This window comes from Centropristis striata, chromosome 1, assembly GCF_030273125.1.
Source record: "Centropristis striata isolate RG_2023a ecotype Rhode Island chromosome 1, C.striata_1.0, whole genome shotgun sequence".
Classification (NCBI taxonomy): domain Eukaryota; kingdom Metazoa; phylum Chordata; class Actinopteri; order Perciformes; family Serranidae; genus Centropristis; species Centropristis striata.
The window spans coordinates 12,964,387-12,983,049 of NC_081517.1; the positions used below are offsets into that span (position 1 = coordinate 12,964,387).

The 18,663-nt window shown below is 37.6% G+C and overlaps 1 protein-coding gene across 1 annotated transcript; it reads left to right on the forward strand.

Annotated features, from left to right (window-relative positions):
* The first annotated feature begins 2,364 nt into the window (after window positions 1-2,364).
* On the forward strand, window positions 2,365-18,450 carry LOC131970216 (UTP--glucose-1-phosphate uridylyltransferase-like). The gene is made up of 10 exons (XM_059331557.1): window positions 2,365-2,602; window positions 3,341-3,456; window positions 5,454-5,561; window positions 13,214-13,399; window positions 13,592-13,725; window positions 14,062-14,359; window positions 15,325-15,522; window positions 16,395-16,637; window positions 17,296-17,400; window positions 18,122-18,450. Exons 1-10 carry the CDS (start codon window positions 2,584-2,586, stop codon window positions 18,227-18,229), a joined length of 1,515 nt encoding a protein of 504 aa, XP_059187540.1. The 5' UTR covers window positions 2,365-2,583; the 3' UTR covers window positions 18,230-18,450.
* The last annotated feature ends 213 nt before the right edge of the window (window positions 18,451-18,663 follow it).

Consider the following 18,663-nt stretch of genomic DNA (forward strand, 5'->3'; position numbering starts at 1 on the left):
TAAAACAGGATGATGGAGCGACTTGTTGTTCAGTCTGTTTATCTGTAGCTCTGTAGACCGCTTTAGTGATAAACTTTAATTTAAACAGGATCAAGCAAATTCATATACATGCAAAAATAAAAGTAGTAGAAGTAATGTGACCTTTTTTGTGAACATCAAATAAAATAAAATAAAAGCTTTAAAACAAAATTAAATCAGTCAAATAAATGCAACTGGTTGAATTTGGAATAGAATAAACAGGGAATTAATTAAAAGTGGGTGCAGTTGAGAGAAAAATTAATAAAATTGACAAACAAATGTGAATAAAATTATTGTCATTTTACTCAGGCTTCTCATTTTGTAGTTTAAATTATTTTTTTAATTAATAAAAGTTAATAATAAAAAATAGAAAGCAACAAAATGAATAAGGTCATATATACGGTGTATGTATGTATATATATATATATATATATATATATATATATATACAAACTAATGTGGTGAATTATCAATAAATCTATTTTTTTAATATAATACCTTTCAAACATATCAAGTGTAATTCAAAGTGTACAGATTAAAAATAACAGTTTAAAATATTCAACAAAAGGTAATGGGGACTTAAAAGTAATATGTATAACAAAAGTTTAATATACAAATCATTTAACAGTTTATATTTATTAAATAAATCATTTTGTATTCTTCTTAATGATTTTAGTTGTATTAGTTTTGATTGATTAAATAAAAACTAAATAATTAAAAACTTTATTTAAGTCAAACTAAAATAAATGCAGTATTTGAGGTAAAAATAGACCATCTCTGGGGGCGGGACATGTTGGCTGCTTCATGTGATTGACGGAGACGTTTGACCAACCAGCGTTCTTGTTTAAGAAAGTCGTGCGTGCTACGTCAGGACGTCAGGCGGCGTGCTCGGCTGTCTTGAGAAGCTAACAGCATGAAACAGCGACTTTTAACCGTTTAACGCCACGTTTTGTGTGCCAAAGCAACTTCTGCCGGTGTGAGCGGCAGTCTGTCCCGGTCTAAGCCGTCCCCTGTCCCAGTGAGACGCTGTCCCCGCTGTCCCTGCGGTCCCTGCTGTCTGACGCCTGTCTTCAGGTGGGTGATAGCTCCGTGAGACGCACCTGTTGGCTGCTTGTGCGCCACAAAGTTTTTATGCTGCAGATTTAAGTTAAAATGCTGAAAACTTCAAACATGTTGAGCATGTTGAACCTGCTTCTGCTGTGTGTGTCTCTGTGTGAGATAAATATAAAATACCACAACCACAGTACCCACTTTAGAACATGTAAACACACTGTATCGATATATATATATATATATAAATGGCCAAGATATGAATATTCTGATATAAAACTGCACGTGATCTAGCAATAAATAACTTAATACAACGTTACTTCCAGTGGCTTTACTACAGTAAAAGTTCTGCATTTAAGAAAAATACTCTTAAAATATCCTGTGAAAAGTAAAAGTACTGAATATGAAAGTAACTATAGCTGAATGGAAATGGAAATTCTATATTTTTACATTTATTTAATTATTATTTAGGTATTTCTGTATTTTTCATGTATTTACTTTACTTTTACTTACTTTACTATTTACTTGTCCACATGTATTTATTTATCATGTATTCATTATATTTATTTGTACAGTTATTCAGTTAATTCTGAGAGACTTTTGGTCACATCTGTGTGTTTGGATCTTTTGTCTGTGTCTCCAGCTAATTTACATTATGACAGAAATAGATAAATACATTTATAAAAAAATAATACATTCATAAATAAATAAATACACACGGAAATGTAAAAATACATGTGGAAATAACAAACTAAGTATGAATATTTTAGAAATAAATAATTTAATAAATACCTTAAATACCTAAATAAATAATAAAATAAATGTAAAAATATAGAATTCCCATTTCATTTTTTTTTGCATAACTATTCATTTATTTATTTATTTTATATTAATTTATACATATAATTTTATATATTTATACATATATATGTATATATATATATATATATATATATATATATATATATATAAATATATAAATGTATATATATTATTTATTTCATATACATTTATTCATTTCCACATATATGTATTTATTCATTCATATATATTTGAAATTATTAATCTCTATTGTATTGTATTTCTGTATTTCTCTCTGAGTTATTTTTCGGCTTCACTCTCTGTGTCGTCATTTTTCACATTTCAGAGTAATTAAAGAACTCAGGAGTGCATGACGTTTAGTGGGCAGACACACACGCACACACACATTCTGCGGCCTTGTTTGATTGGTGTGTGTGGGTGTGGGTGCGGGGGGCCGGTCCTGTGAGGCGTTCAGGGTCGCAGCAGCTTTGAGTTTCTCTGAGCTGAGGATGAGGAGTACGGCTGTTCTCTGACAGCTGCTCCCTCTGGTCTGATCTTCTGTTCTGTTCTGTTCTTTTCTTTTCTTTTCTTTTCTTTGGGACCATTTTTTATTTTTTGTTCCATCAGCTGGACTCACTGTGAGCCGACACGCTGCAGCTGCTTCTTTCCTCAGATCTTTATTTTATTGTTTGTTGTTTTTAACAGACTGGTAAAATGTCTCTGACTGTAGCTGGTAAGTTTATTTTATAAAAGTCGTTTTGAGACTTCCTTCCTCAGACGTTAATGAGTCCTTTTGTGTTTTTCTCAAGTTAATTAGAAAGTTAAAGACTCAAACGAGGCTTTAGCTGTGATTTTTTGATTTGATAGATTATGTTTTTTTAGACCGTTAGAAATTTAACCATTCAGTTTGTAGGAAATCTTTTATTTCTGTGGCAGTAACCTCCAACAAGGTCACACACCGTCTCACTCTGGTTGAGAAAAAATACATAATTTCTCTCTGTGTACAAATCATCAGAGCTGCACCAATATAATATTATCAACATACTTGAGTCTATTAATTAAAAAGTAATAATATATTTTTATGGCAGCCTAGAGATGAGATTTTATAGACAAAGATATAACTTCAGACAATAAACCTGAAGTTTGTTTAACTGATTTCAGGTCGTTCAAGGTCGACTCAGACATGTTTAGACTGCAGCTATTAATATTTATTACATTAAATAAATATTTCGAGAATTAAAAAAAGAAAAGAGTGTTTTTACTGATTTTACTGATTCTGAAGCAGCTTCAGAATCATTGCAGACAGTTTGTCCTCTTCACATCGTTTGTATTTGTGGATGTATAACTGCTTTTACTGCTGTTAATTCTTTATTTGAAGTTATTGTGTGAGTTCAAGTGTTTGTTCGTCTCTGAGTCGGACAGATTCTCCTCATGTTTGGTGTCTGATGAAATGAACTCTGTGTGTCTGCAGATCTGACCAGAGGAGCGATGACGGAGTTCCAGGAGAAACTTCGTCAGCAGCACGAGGAGTCGATGCACCGCGAGCTCGAGGCGCTGCTCATCACTGCCAGCAAGACCGAGGCCGAGGTGAAGAACACGTTTATATCTGAAACACCTCAGAAGTAACATTTTAACCCTCTGAACCCCAACGAACAACATCAGAACGTGTTTTTTTGCTCTTTATACATTCTCCTCTCTGTGTCCTTGTGTTTCACTGTAATATATAAAATCTATATAAATCTGTAAGTCCTGCAGCGCTATGGAATCAGCACAATCAGAACAACTCAAACATGTCTTTGTGCCGAACAACGCAGTTAGAATGACAGAAATCAGAAAAAAAGTTGAATTTCTCTGATAAATTATTTTTTTTAAATTGTGCCCAAAAATGTACAAATGTTACAGAAAGCAACACAAATGACGAAAAAAGGACATATAATTACCAAAAAGACACAAAATGACAAAAAAAAAGACTAAAAATGACCAAAACCAGTTTTCTCCACATATTGTAGTATCATCATGTTTCCAGCCTCTCCTGTCCTCTCCTCTCTGCTCTGTGTAAACAGCCTCTCCTGTCCTCTCCTCTCTGCTCTGTGTAAACAGCCTCTCCTGTCCTCTCCTCTCTGCTCTGTGTAAACAGATTTTCAGTGAATATTTGTCACGTGACCGTTGGTCTCAGCAGAATCAATCATGTCTTCACAGTTTCTCTGAGGAGCAGAATTTAATGTTTTTAACAGGATCTGTTTAGTGCAAACTCTTTATTTTAAATGACACATGGAGAATATAGAATTGACAGAATTAAACAGTCTTGATGTGCATATTTGTGAACGTCAGATTTGAGTTTTGGTGGCTCATGAGGTGACGATGTTCTGGACTGAAGTCTGTGTACACTGAACAAATATTTGCAGCAGAGAGTCCACTGACTCGTCTTATCTCACTGAGAAAACATAAACTCTGTTGATGAACAGGAGTTGAACAACCGTGAGAACACACACTGCACCCACACTGCTGCTGCTGCAGTGAACAGAAATGTATATTATTATAAACTAAAGATTCTAAATGCTGGAAAATTGGAATGAAAAATACAAAAAAGCAGGAAGAAAACTGCTTCATCATTTTACATTTATTAAGTTTGCATGGCTGCGTTTACACTGTAAAAAAAATCTTAAACTATAAGAAGTCTGGCAGCAAAAGTTTGACAACTGGAAGGTATTTTACAGATAACTTCTTTAAAAACAGTAAATATCTGTATTTTGAAATATATCTGTAGAATAACTAGGTTTTTTTTCTAATGTTTACTTCAATATGACTGTAATATGAGGTTTTTACCATTTACATTTTATTTTTAAATTAAATCTAAAGTTTTACTGTAGGAAAACAGAAAACTGCCTCTATTGTACCTCCAGCTGTATGGTGATTAAAGTGAAAACTTTTTCTACTTTTTTTATAATGTATTAATGTTTTTATTTTATTTTATTTTTTACATTTTATTGATTACAGTGACAAAAAATTACTTAAGTTAGGGTGTCCAGCACTGATTATATACTAAAAAAAACAAACAGTAAATAACCTGAAGTTATCTTACAGATAATTTCATTTAAAAAAATGGATAATATACAGTAAATATCTGTATTTTAAGAAAATGCATGTCTGTAGAATAACTAAAGTTATTTTTTACTACCAGACTTTTAACAGTTTTTTCTATTTCTTTTTTTTGTTTTTTGTTTTACATTCAATTTAAAGTTTCACTGTCAGACATTTGCCTTCATTTTTTCATTTGGTTATATGATGAGTATTTTTACATAGAATTCACTGTAATTTAACATTCAAGACCATAAAGCAATTAAATACTACTGTAATACATTTTTTTACCTTTTTTTTATCTTTTTTTTTTTTTACAGTGGATGCAAGATTATCAGTGTAAGGTTAATTTTCATCAGGCATGTGAAGTCCTGTCCTCTCCTCTCTGCTCTGTGTAAACAGCCTCTCCTGTCCTCTCCTCTCTAAGAAACTTGCAGCTGAATATATTATTTTTCTGTCACTGAGGAGATTTATCTGAAGTTTTCTGTGTTTTCTTTCTGTTTCAGATCTCCAGAAAAGATTTCGATGGCTTCAAGAAGCTTTTCCACAGATTCCTGCAGGTCAAAGGTCCGTCAGTGGACTGGGCCAAGATCAACCGTCCCCCCGAGGACTCAGTGAGTCACATGTTTACTGACTGTTTACTGAGCACTAAACAATTATTTTACATTTATTAATATTATGTGTATTTTCTGTGGGTTTTTTTTATTTACATAGAATTCACTGTAATATAACATTTAAAACCATTAAGCAATTTAATAATTCTGTATAAACAAATCTATAATGTCCCATTGTATTAATTTACAAATTTCAACTTATTTTCAATATAACTTCTATTTTTAAAAATAAAATAAATCCACATTTTCAGCTTAAAAACTGATGCAACAAAATAATTTATTTAAATAAGATTTTAAAACCAAGTTCAGCTTTCATGCTGGGACCTTATCATTAAAATCTATATTTTTAAATCACTTTGTAATAATATATATTACATTTTAATGAATTTATAATAATATATATTATTATAATATGATATTTTCTGTAATCTTGCTGAAATTCTGAACTGAAAACAAACGACTAGATGAAAGACAGATCTTGTGAGTGAAGTCAGAGCAGCTCTGTGAAACCTGAAGCTGAACTCTGAATGAAAACACACAGACTGATGTGTCCACTGTCCTGCTGCAGAAACCAGAGCTGAGCCCCGAGAACATTCAGGCTGAAGCACGCTGACATTTAACACACACACACACACACACACACACACACACACACACACACACACACACACACACACACACACACACACACTCTCTCTCTCTGTGTTCCATAAATACTCTCAGACTGAAGGTTAGCTCTAGGAATAGTCTGACCGCCGCAGCATTCGACACTCGCTGATATTTGTCTCCTTCAGAAGCACCGCTCACCTCGCCTGTCCATACTGTTAATAGCGTGCGTGCGTGCGTGCGTGCGTGCGTGCGTGCGTGCGTGCGTGCGTGCGTGCGTGCGTGCGTGCAGTAATTTCAACATTTATCATTTATACAACAGAACCCTTTACATCAAACATAACAAAGGCTAACAAATAAAATAAATATCATCTTTGTACACTTAAATGTTGATCTACTAATAACATTATTTTTTTCCACTTAATTATTAGTTACCCTTAATATCTAATAATAATAATAATAATAACTAGGACTGCGCGCAGTACTGAACGGGCCCTCGCAGTACACGCGTGTCGGGGCATGCTGCCGTCGGGGTTTGTGCGTTACAGGGGCCAGGCTATACCACCCCTATGAATTTCATTGCCTTAAGTCTTATGATTTGGGCACAGTGGCACTTATTAAATTAAACTTCCACCAGAGCGCCACCTAGGGGACGATCAATAAAACCTTCAAGGGTTATCCTCGGGAGGGCATTGACAATAAGTATACCAAGTTTGGTGTTAATCCGACCAACTGATTTGGAGATATAAAATACTTCACTTTAAAGAGCGCCACCTAGTGGTAATCGGCCAAAATTTTGCAGAGAGCCTCAGGGGTTCATGGGGAAGTAGTAACCTGAGTTTCATGTCATTCAGACTCACCAATGTGGAGATATGCAACACTTTGTGTTTTGTGTTGAAAATAGCGCCACCTGCAGGAAGTTGTTATTTAATAACTTGAGTATTCTTTGGGTAATCAAAATTCTTTTAATAACTTTTTGTCATGAGGGTCCATAGATGCTCTGTGCAAAGTTTGGTGCAAAACGATGAAATTGCCTAGGAGGAGTTCGAAAAAGTAGGTTTGCGACATTTCGCGAATTTGCGAAAAAAAACGGTAGGCGAAAATGGGAGTGGCCTATATCACGAGATTCAGCACAACTCACTGAACGCGTGGATATGAGTTTTTTGAATGTGCGATAAAGTATGTGGGAGTTATTAGCCAAAACACACTTTCCTTTATTATAGCGCCACCTAGTGGTGGAAATTCAGGATGACAATAGATTATAAAATTTTTCACCAGGTGTGACTTATATTTAAAGTTTCATGAGTTTTGGGGTATGTTCAGGCAGTGAAATATGCGATCATTTGGGAAGAAGAATAATAATAACTAGGACTGCGCGCAGTACTGAACGGGCCCTCGCAGTACACGCGTGTCGGGGCACTCTGCCGTCAGGGTGTGTGCGTTACAGGGGCCAGTCTATACCACCCCTATGAATTTCATTGCCTTAAGTCTTATGGTCTGGGCACAGTGGCACTTATTAAATTAAACTGCTGCCAGAGCGCCACCTAGGGGCAGATCAATGAAATCTTTAAGGGTTATCCTCAGGAGGGTATTGACAATGAGTATACCAAGTTTGGTGTTAATCCGACCAACCAATTTGGAGGTATAAAATACTTCAATTTAAAGAGCGCCACCTAGTGGTAATCGTCCAAATTTTTGCAGCGAGCCTCAGGGGCTCATGGGGAAGTAGTAAACTGAGTTTCATGTCATTCAGACACACCAATGTGGAGATATGCAACACTTCCTGTTTTGAACGAAATCTGCAGGAAGTTGTTATTTAATAACTTGAGTATTCTTGATGTTATCAAAATTCTTTTAATATCTTTTTGTTATGAGCATCCATAGATGCTGTGTGCAAAGTTTGGTGCAAAATGATGGAATTGCCTAGGAGGAGTTCGAAAAAGTAGGTTTGTGACATTTTGCGAATTTGAGGAAAAAAACGGTAGGCGAAAATGGGTGTGGCCTATATCACGAGATTCAGCACAACTCAGTGAACGCGTGGATATAAGTTTTTTGAATGTGCGACAAAGTATGTGGGAGTTATTAGCCAAAACGCACTTTCCTTTATTATAGCGCCACCTAGTGGTGAAAATTCAGGATGACAATAGATTATAAAATTTTTCACCATGTCTGACTTATATTTAAAGTTTCATGAGTTTTGGGGTATGTTCAGGCAGTGAAAAATGCGATCATTTTGTCACGAGAATAAAAATAAATAATCATTCGAAATACAATAGGGACCTCGCAGGTCGTTGCCTGCTCGGGCCCTAATAATAAAAAAATAAATAATCATTCGAAATACAATAGGGACCTCGCAGGTCGTTGCCTGCTCGGGCCCTAACTAGTACACGCGTGTCGGGGCATGCTGCCGTCAGGGTTTGTGCGTTACAGGGGCCAGTCTATACCACCCCTATGAATTTCATTGCCTTAAGTGTTATGGTCTGGGCACAGTGGCATTTTTTAAATTAAACTGCCGCCAGAGCGCCACCTAGTGGCCGATCAATAAAACCTTCAAGGGTTATTCTCAAGAGGGCATTGACAATAAGTATACCAAGTTTGGTGTTAATCCGACCAACCGATTTGGAGATATAAAATACTTCAATTTAAAGAGCGCCACCTAGTGGTCATCGCCCAAAATTTTGCATCGAGCCTCAGGGGCTCATGGGGAAGTAGTAACCTGAGTTTCATGTCATTCAGACACACCAATGTGGAGATATGCAACACTTTGTGTTTTGTGCTGAAAATAGCGCCACCTGCAGGAAGTTGTTATTGAATAACTTGAGTATTATTTGGGTAATCAAAATTCTTTTAATAACTTTTTGTCATGAGGGTCCATAGATGCTGTGTGCAAAGTTTGGTGCAAAACGATGAAATTGCCTAGGAGGAGTTCGAAAAAGTAGGTTTGCGACATTTCGCGAATTTGCGAAAAAAAACGGTAGGCGAAAATGGGAGTGGCCTATATCACGAGATTCAGCACAACTCAGTGAACGCGTGGATATAAGTTTTTTGAATGTGCGATAAAGTATGTGGAAGTTATTAGCCTAAACGCACTTTCCTTTATTATAGCGCCACCTAGTGGTGGAAATTCAGGATGACAATAGATTATAAAATTTTTCACCATGTGTGACTTATATTTAAAGTTTCATGAGTTTTGGGGTATGTTCAGGCAGTGAAATATGCAATCATTTGGGAAGAAGAATAATAATAAAAAAAAAAAAAATAATAAATAATCATTCGAAATACAATAGGGACCTCGCAGGTCGTTGCCTGCTCGGGCCCTAATAACTAGGACTGCGCGCAGTACTGAACGGGCCCTCGCAGAGTGGAGCCGTCGGGGGAGGCACCATCAGGGGAGGGCACATAGGACGCGGCGCTTTTGGCTCAGTCCCTATGCGTACCAAATTGCGTGTCTCCTACCACTGTGCTTGTGGTAGGTGTAAAACATGTTACTTCCTGTAGCCAGCAGGGGGCGCTATGACTGTCTGTGAAAATGGACACGTGGGTGTGTTCAGGGCTGGACTCTAATCACGTGTGTGAAATTTGGGACAGATTGGACAATGTATGGTCAAGTTATACAGTCTCGTGTGTTATGGCGAGACGCCATATTTTGCCGCCATGCCACGCCCACATAGTGTGACCGTCGGTAAAGATTTATACAACGTTTGATCCCTAAGGCCTTGTGATGCTACTGACCAAGTTTGAAGTCCATGGGGTGAAATCTGTCTGAGGAGTTATGTAAAGTATGCAACATGGTCATTTTATGAAAGGGGGCGTGGATAAAGCATAAGGGGCGGGGCTTTATGAAATATTGTTATGTAGAAGTGTTAAGGGCTGGGCTCTGATGAAGCATGAGAAGTTTGGACCAGATGGGACAAAGAATGGAGAAGTTATAACAATCTCGTGTTTTATGGCGAGACGCCATATTTTGCCGCCATGCCACGCCCACATAGTGTGACCGACGGTAAAGATTTATACAACTTTTGATCCCAAAGGCCTTGTGATGGTACTGACCAAGATTGAAGTCAATTGGATAAAATCTGTAGGAGGAGTTCGTTAAAGTATGCGACCTGGAAATGGCCGAAAACGATGACAAGTGCGATATTCAATCCAAGATGGCCGTCTTCCTGTACGTTTTCGAGTATGGGTTCTTGAGGCTTTTTGGTGCGTCTTCCCATGATACACGTATGTACCAAATTTTGTGTGTCTACGTGAAAAAAACCTATATTGTGAGGATGTTTTGAAAATTTCAAGGGGGCGCTAGTGAGTCATTTTGCAAGGTCCATTCCCGCGAATACCAGAATACGTAAATTTCAAATCTGATTTATGTATATTCCAAATTTGGTGACTTTTTGAATATGATAAAGCCCCCAAAAAGGCAATTCATTTGGGAGAAGAATAATAATAATAATAATAATAATAATAATAATAAAAAACGGACCAATTACAATAGGGTCCTTGCACCGTTAGTGCTCGGTCCCTAACTAGGACTGCGCGCAGTACTGAACGGGCCCTCGCAGTACATGCGTGTCGGGGCATGCTGCCGTCAGGGTTTGTGCATTACAGGGGCCAGTCTACACCACCCCTATGAATTTCATTGCCTTAAGTGTTATGGTCTGGGCACAGTGGCATTTTTTAAATTAAACTGCTGCCAGAGCGCCACCTAGGGGCCGATCAATAAAACCTTCAAGGGTTATTCTCAAGAGGGCATTGACAATAAGTATACCAGGTTTGGTGTTAATCCGACCAACCGATTTGGAGATATAAAATACTTCAATTTAAAGAGCGCCACCTAGTGGTCATCGCCTAAAATTTTGCAGAGATCCTCAGGGGCTCATGGGGAAGTAGTAACCTGAGTTTCATGTCATTCAGACACACCAATGTGGAGATATGCAACACTTTGTGTTTTGTGTTGAAAATAGCGCCACCTGCAGGAAGTTGTTATTTAATAACTGGAGTATTCTTTGGGTAATCAAAATTCTTTTAATAACTTTTTGTCATGAGGGTCTATAGATGCTGTGTGCAAAGTTTGGTGCAAAACGATGAAATTGCCTAGGAGGAGTTCGAAAAAGTAGGTTTGCGACATTTCGCGAATTTGCGAAAAAAAACTCTAGGCGAAAATGGGAGTGGCCTATATCACGAGATTCAGCACAACTCAGTGAACGCGTGGATATAAGTTTTTTGAATGTGTGATAAAGTATGTGGAAGTTATTAGCCTAAACGCACTTTCCTTTATTATAGCGCCACCTAGTCGTGAAAATTCAGGATGACAATAGATTATAAAATTTTTCACCATGTCTGACTTATATTTAAAGTTTCATGAGTTTTGGGGTATGTTCAGGCAGTGAAATATGCGATCATTTGGGAAGAAGAATAATAATAAAAATAATAAATAAACATTCGAAATACAATAGGGACCTCGCAGGTCGTTGCCTGCTCGGGCCCTAATAATCATTAGAAATACAATAGGGACCTCGCAGGTCGTTGCCTGCTCGGGCCCTAAAAATAATAAATAAACATTCGAAATACAATAGGGACCTCGCAGGTCGTTGCCTGCTCGGGCCCTAACTAGGACTGCGCGCAGTACTGAACGGGCCCTCGCAGTACACGCATGTCGGGGCATGCTTCAGTCGGGGTTTGTGCGTTACAGGGGCCAGTCTATACCAGCCCTATGAATTTCATTGCCTTAAGTCTTATGGTCTGGGCACATTGGCACTTATTAAATTAAACTGCCGCCAGAGCGCCACCTAGGGGCTGATCAATAAAACCTTCAAGGGTTATCCTCAGGAGGGCATTGACAATAAGTATACCAAATTTGGTGTTAATCCGACCAACCAATATGGAGATATAAAAAACTTCAATTTAAAGAGCGCCACCTAGTGGTCATCGCCCAAAATTTTGCAGAGAGCCTCAGGGGCTCATGGGGAAGTAGGAACCTGAGTTTCATGTCATTCAGACACACCAATGTGGAGATATGCAACACTTTGTGTTTTGTGTTGAAAATAGCGCCACCTGCAGGAAGTTGTTATTTAATAAGTTGAGTATTCTTTGGGTAATCAAAATTCTTTTAATAACTTTTTGTCATAAGGGCCCATAGATGGTGTGTGCAAAGTTTGGTGCAAAACGATGAAATTGCCTAGGAGGAGTTCGAAAAAGTAGGTTTGCGACATTTCGCGAATTTGCGAAAAAAAACGGTAGGCGAAAATGGGAGTGGCCTATATCACGAGATTCAGCACAACTCAGTGAACGCGTGGATATAAGTTTTTTGAATGTGCGATAAAGTATGTGGGAGTTATTAGCCAAAACGCACTTTCCTTTATTGTAGCGCCACCTAGCGGTGAAAATTCAGGATGACAATAGATTATAAAATTTTTCGCCATGTGTGACTTATATTTAAAGTTTCGTGAGTTTTGGGGTATGTTCAGGCATTGAAAAATGCAATCATTTGGGTACGAGAAAAATAAAAAGAATAATCATTCGAAATACAATAGGGACCTCGCAGGTCGTTGCCTGCTCGGGCCCTAATAAATAAACATTCGAAATACAATAGGGACCTCGCAGGTCGTTGCCTGCTCGGGCCCTAATAATCAAGGCTAAAAAAAAAACAGAAAACAAATAGTTTCTCTGTAATTATGATTAAATTCATATCTGTGGAAATTATGAGAAATGTGCCTGTAAAATAAAACTCCCTGTATGTTGATTTAAATGTGATTTTCTAATTTCTTAAAAAAGTTTGTGCAGCGTTCCATCACTTACTCGTGTAAATTAAAAAGTCCCAAAATGTCATTTCTGGAGCAGCATTAAACGTTTATGCCGCTGATATAATGATAATATAACAGGATTATAATGCAGCTAATAAATCTCCTGAATGAATAAAAGCAGAAATTATGTTTTATTTCTGTTCACTGCCTTTCATTTATAATGTTGACTTACTGAATACTTGTGTTAATCTTTGTCAGGTTTGTTCCTGCAGCTTTGTGACCTGATGATTTAAACGTCTCTGTCTTCAGATCCAGCCGTACGAGAAGATCAAGGCGAAGGGTCTCCCCGACAACATCTCCGCCAGCCTCAATAAGCTCGCCGTGGTCAAACTGAACGGCGGTCTGGGGACCAGCATGGGCTGCAAGGGCCCCAAGAGTCTGATCAGCGTCCGCAACGAGAACACCTTCCTGGACCTGACCGTCAAGCAGATCGAGGTAAAGAGCCAATCTCCATTTCTCCCTTTTTCTTCTCCTGTTTACTGACGAATTAGCCTAAAGCAACACATTACACTGCCATCTGCTGGCCAAAGTACACTACTGCAGCTTTGTTCATTGATTGAAACCCACTAGTTCACATTTTCTTTAATGCCACATTTCAAAAATTGTCTTCGACTTTAATTTTTTCAGCATCTGAACAAAACCTTTAACGCCGACGTGCCGCTCGTCCTCATGAACTCCTTCAACACCGATGAGGACACAAAGAAGATCCTCCAGAAATACAAACACCACAGAGTCAACATCCACACCTTCAACCAGAGCAGGTACACACACACACACACACACACAAACGATACGTTGAAAAAAGCTTATTTTAAAATGAAAAATGTTGAAAAAACTTTGTGTCTCCAGAGGCTCTTTACAGACACGCCCACGCTTATGCTGATAACATGCAGTAAAATGTGTTATTGTGTCCTGTTGTATGTGAGTCTTTGTGCATCCTGGGGTCCCTAAACAGTCTGTGAGCTGCATAAATCGGGTCTGACTGGAAAGCTGAGATTCTTGTGGATTCAATGAGCCAAATGTTCTTCATGTGTGATGATGTTAGTCAGTGAAACTTGAGCTCAGTGTATAAAATGAGCTGCTGTGACCTCTCGCAGGTATCCGAGGATCAACAAGGAGTCTCTGCTGCCGATCGCTACGAACATGGGGATGAGCGGCGAGAACGGCGAGGCGTGGTACCCGCCGGGTCACGGAGACGTGTACGCCAGCTTCTCCAACAGTGGGCTGCTGGACAAACTGCTCTCCGAGGGGAAGGAGTATATCTTTGTGTCCAACATCGACAATCTGGGCGCCACCGTGGACCTGTTCATCCTGCACCACCTGATGAGCCAGCCGGCCGAGCGCCGCTGCGAGTTCGTCATGGAGGTCACGGACAAGACGAGAGCCGACGTCAAGGTCGGAGCCAGTTTCTTCTTCTTTACTTTAGTTTTTGTTGCCGTTACAGCGTTGTTTTCAATTTTTAAATAACAAACCAACAAAAAATATAATTAGAATACATTTAAAATAATAACAAATAATAAAATTGAATACATCAGTGGATTTAAAAAAAAAAAAATCACCATAATATATTATAAAATAATAACATAATAAAATAAAAGTCATTGGTTAAAAAATACATAATAGCAATTATAATACATTTAAAATTAATCTAATTAATTAATTAATTATGAAATAAAATACGTTAATTAAAAATGTTTTAAAGATAATCATCATAAAAATAATACATCAAAAATAATAACAAATGATACAATGAAACACATTAGTGAAAAATATATAATAAAATACATTAGTAGAAAAAAATAAATAACAGTAATTATGATAATACATTTAAAATGATTAATAATAAATAATAAAATAAAATACATTTGCGATATATTTTTTTAAATAATCGTCATAACAATAATAATACATTTAAAATAATAACAAATAATAAAATAAAACACATTTGCGAAAATTATACATTAAAATAATGAATAACAATCAAATATAATCAAATATATTGTACAAGTTCAGCTTGTAGTATTACTTGAAGTGGTTAAAGAATTTTGGACGAATTTGGAAGAAATTTGGATACACATACAAAAAGATAAATTAAAGAATATAATAATAATAATAAAGCAATTAAAAAGAAGAGCACTATGGAAGACAGAAATCCAGGATTAATTTGAAAGGTGTGTACACACACACTGTATGTAGTGGGTGGACTGTAATGCATTTAATAATGTTTATCAAAGATATTTATCATCTCTTCCATCACTCACCTGTATATGACCCTGTAGTGCCGCCTTTGGATCGTCGTATGTTGTCGCTGGTTTTTATTTCCCGTGGTGACCTCGGCTTCCCGTCTCTCCTCTCTGCAGGGCGGCACGCTGATCCAGTACGAGGACCACCTGCGGCTGCTGGAGATCGCTCAGGTCCCGAAGGCTCACGTCGACGAGTTCAAGTCCGTCACCAAGTTCAAGATCTTCAACACCAACAACCTGTGGATCTCTCTGCCCGCCGTCAAGAGGCTGACAGAGCAGAACAACATGGACCTGGAGATCATCGTCAACCCAAAGGTAAACACACCCAGCATTTTATTTATATTAATAATAATATAAAAATAGAACAGCCACGAGGCCTGTGGCCTGTGTGCACCATCTTTTTATTGTGTGTGTGTGTGTGTGTGTGTGTGTGTGTGTGATCAAAGGATGAAAGGCTTTATTTGGGACTTATGTCGCGAAAAATTTGTATTCCGTAGAGAAAAGTAATAGCACACCGATCCCGCACGTTTTGATCGTGCGAAGCCCCGTGGCCCTAATAATAATGGCAAAAAAATGTTTATCTTTGTTTAATGTTTTTTTCCCACTTAATTTTATTGGTAGTTTCAAATATCATTCAAACAAAACCCCTAACATTAAATAATAACAATATTGTTATTACGGACTGAAAAGAATAAAATAAAACAACAAATCAATTTGCCCCACTTAATTTTAAACAACCCTTAACATCAGATAATAATAAAGCGTAAAATGTAATTTGAAAATGATGTTTGATGTAGTCTCTCCATTTTCTGTTTTCTGTTTCAACAATGTTTGTCTTTAATAACTCTTTCCAGGAAACATCTAGAAATAAACCTGTAGAATAAATCAGTGTTATAAACCAGTTTTAAAAAACCAATGTACTTTGATTTTAAATGTGATTTATTCATTTATAAAAGAAAATAATTGTCATATCCTTGAAAATGACATTTTATGCAGCTTACATCACAAACTTGTGTTGGCATAAATCTGCCATTGGTGCATTTATTTAGTTCCAGAAGTTAAATATTTGCAGCCTCTGATGTTTATTGAATGTGACGGTATTAAGCAGCTACATCATGAGACGATAAGAATTACTGGACGCTGCTGTTTCCCACTCTGACCCTGAACCCCTGAACGCCTCTGTGCAGACGCTGGACGGCGGTCTGAACGTCATCCAGCTGGAGACGGCGGTGGGCGCCGCCATCAAGAGCTTCAACAACGCGCTGGGCATAAACGTGCCGCGCAGCCGCTTCCTGCCGGTGAAGACGTCCTCCGACCTGCTGCTGGTCATGTCCAACCTGTACAGCCTGGACGCCGGCTCGCTCACCATGAGCAAGAAGAGAGAGTTCCCCACCACGCCGCACGTCAAGCTGGGCTCCTCCTTCACCAAGGTCAGGTTTTAACATTGTTTCGTGTTGTGTCTTAATACTGTGACTTTACTTTTGCTGTTGTTCTGTGTTGTATTCTGTTGTAAGAGTGTGAAACTTTGTTGTTGCTGTTTGAAAGGCTTGTTTGTTTGTGTTAGATTTATGTTATTTGTTGCTGCCCAGGGACTACAGATGAAATTTAGCTCCTAGCTAATTCTGGTACGGCTGAGAGCCATGCACTGTCCCTGTTAAATAAACGAATAAATGAAGGTCCGGGTTTAAGTATTCAGTCTGTTTACTCCAACTCCCACACTGACCGACTTTCTTTACCTCTCTAATAGTTGACTGACCGACTCTCTAGATAAATCTCCTGCTCTCTGACCTGGTACTGATCTCCATGCTGCAGGGGTTTTTCCCCCGTGATAATGGTTTCATTTTTTCTTGGGGAGAAGCAAAGTCAGGTTTTCATGACAGCGGAATAATGTTCCTGTTATCTTTCAGAAAACGACTCATCTGATAAACTGTGATAATGATAATATTTTACAACAAGATATTTTTGTTGAGAAACTAACGTTTAGGTTTCTTTCTCTTTTGTTGTAGCTGTAACTCTCAGAAACAAACCAGAGGAACTTTAGGATCTGACTCACTTCTGCTGTTGTTGTTGTTGTTGTTTGTTGTGCAGGTTCAGGACTTCCTGACCCGGTTTGAGAGCATCCCCGACATGCTGGAGCTCGACCACCTCACCGTGTCCGGAGACGTCACCTTCGGGAAGAACGTCTCTGTGAAGGTAAACAACGTTTTCACAGCTTCATCAGAGGACAAGTTCAGTATTTTGTGATTTGACTGATTGGGACAATTGTTTTTGGTGCAGTGTTGAGAGAGCGAGAGCTGCAGTGTTTGTTTTATTAAAACTGACTGGCTCAGACTGTTATTTTAAGTGTATGACTCCATTATGGGAATTTAAATTATAGAACAGGCACCAGATTTTATACATTTCAAAAGATTTCTGCAAATGAAACAAAGAGTTTTTAAAATATGATACATTGTAATAAATGACATCTGAGACAATCAGTCCGTTATTCAGTCAGTCATTTTTCATCCAAAAAATGTTGTAATGTTTCATTTTGGACAAAACAAACATAATTAAGGTGTCACTTCAGGCTATATTTCTCACCATTTACAAATTTTTTCATTAAAAATGAGCTCCGCCTGCACCAACCCAAGAGTAAAATCCTGATATTATATTAATGCATGAGTAATAATAATCTAATGATCATATAATAATAGAACATCCACAACCTGCAGGAACTGTTTGTTTATTACAATGCATTGTATTTTATAAACTTCATGTTTAGTTTGCAGAAATCTTTTTAAAGGTATCAAATCTGGTTTTCTGATTTAAACATCAATGCAGGAATAATTCCTCCTACAGAATCAAATTAAACCAGTTCAATTTCTTCACTGTGTTTTAATAATAATACGTTGGGGTTTTTTTTTTCCTCCTCCAGGGAACCGTCATCATCATCGCTAATCACGGCGACCGTATTGATATTCCCGCCGGAGCGATGCTGGAGAACAAGATCGTATCCGGAAACCTGCGGATCCTCGACCACTGAGACAACAAACACAAACAAGAAGCCGTTCAAACAGATTATCTTCTTCTCTTTACTGATGAACTGTCACAGTTTGTTTTGCTGCTGCTGTGAATGTAAAACCAACCTGAAAGGGTCAAAGGTCAACCTCGTTCTGCAGACTTCCTGTTACAATAAAGCGTCTGCAGAGTGTGAGGTCGTCTGTTGCTGCTGTCAATAAACACGTGCAATATGGCTCAACTCACCTCAATCACGTCATCATTATAATTATAAAAACACATAAAACAGAATGTGATCATCTGCAAATGCTTTGTTCAGCTTTTAATGAATATAAGTCAGTCAAAGACAATAATATGTTTGTGAATATGTACTGATACATTGTTTGTTGGTATTTTTAGATAGCAAATAAACCATTAATACTGCATATAAATTATCTAAAGCATGACAAAAATAGAACC

Coding starts and splice junctions, on each gene's coding strand:
- LOC131970216 (XM_059331557.1), top strand. Junction 13,400..13,591: donor TGACCGTCAAGCAGATCGAG/GTAAAGAGCCAA, acceptor TAATTTTTTCAG/CATCTGAACAAAACCTTTAA. Junction 17,401..18,121: donor GGAAGAACGTCTCTGTGAAG/GTAAACAACGTT, acceptor TTCCTCCTCCAG/GGAACCGTCATCATCATCGC.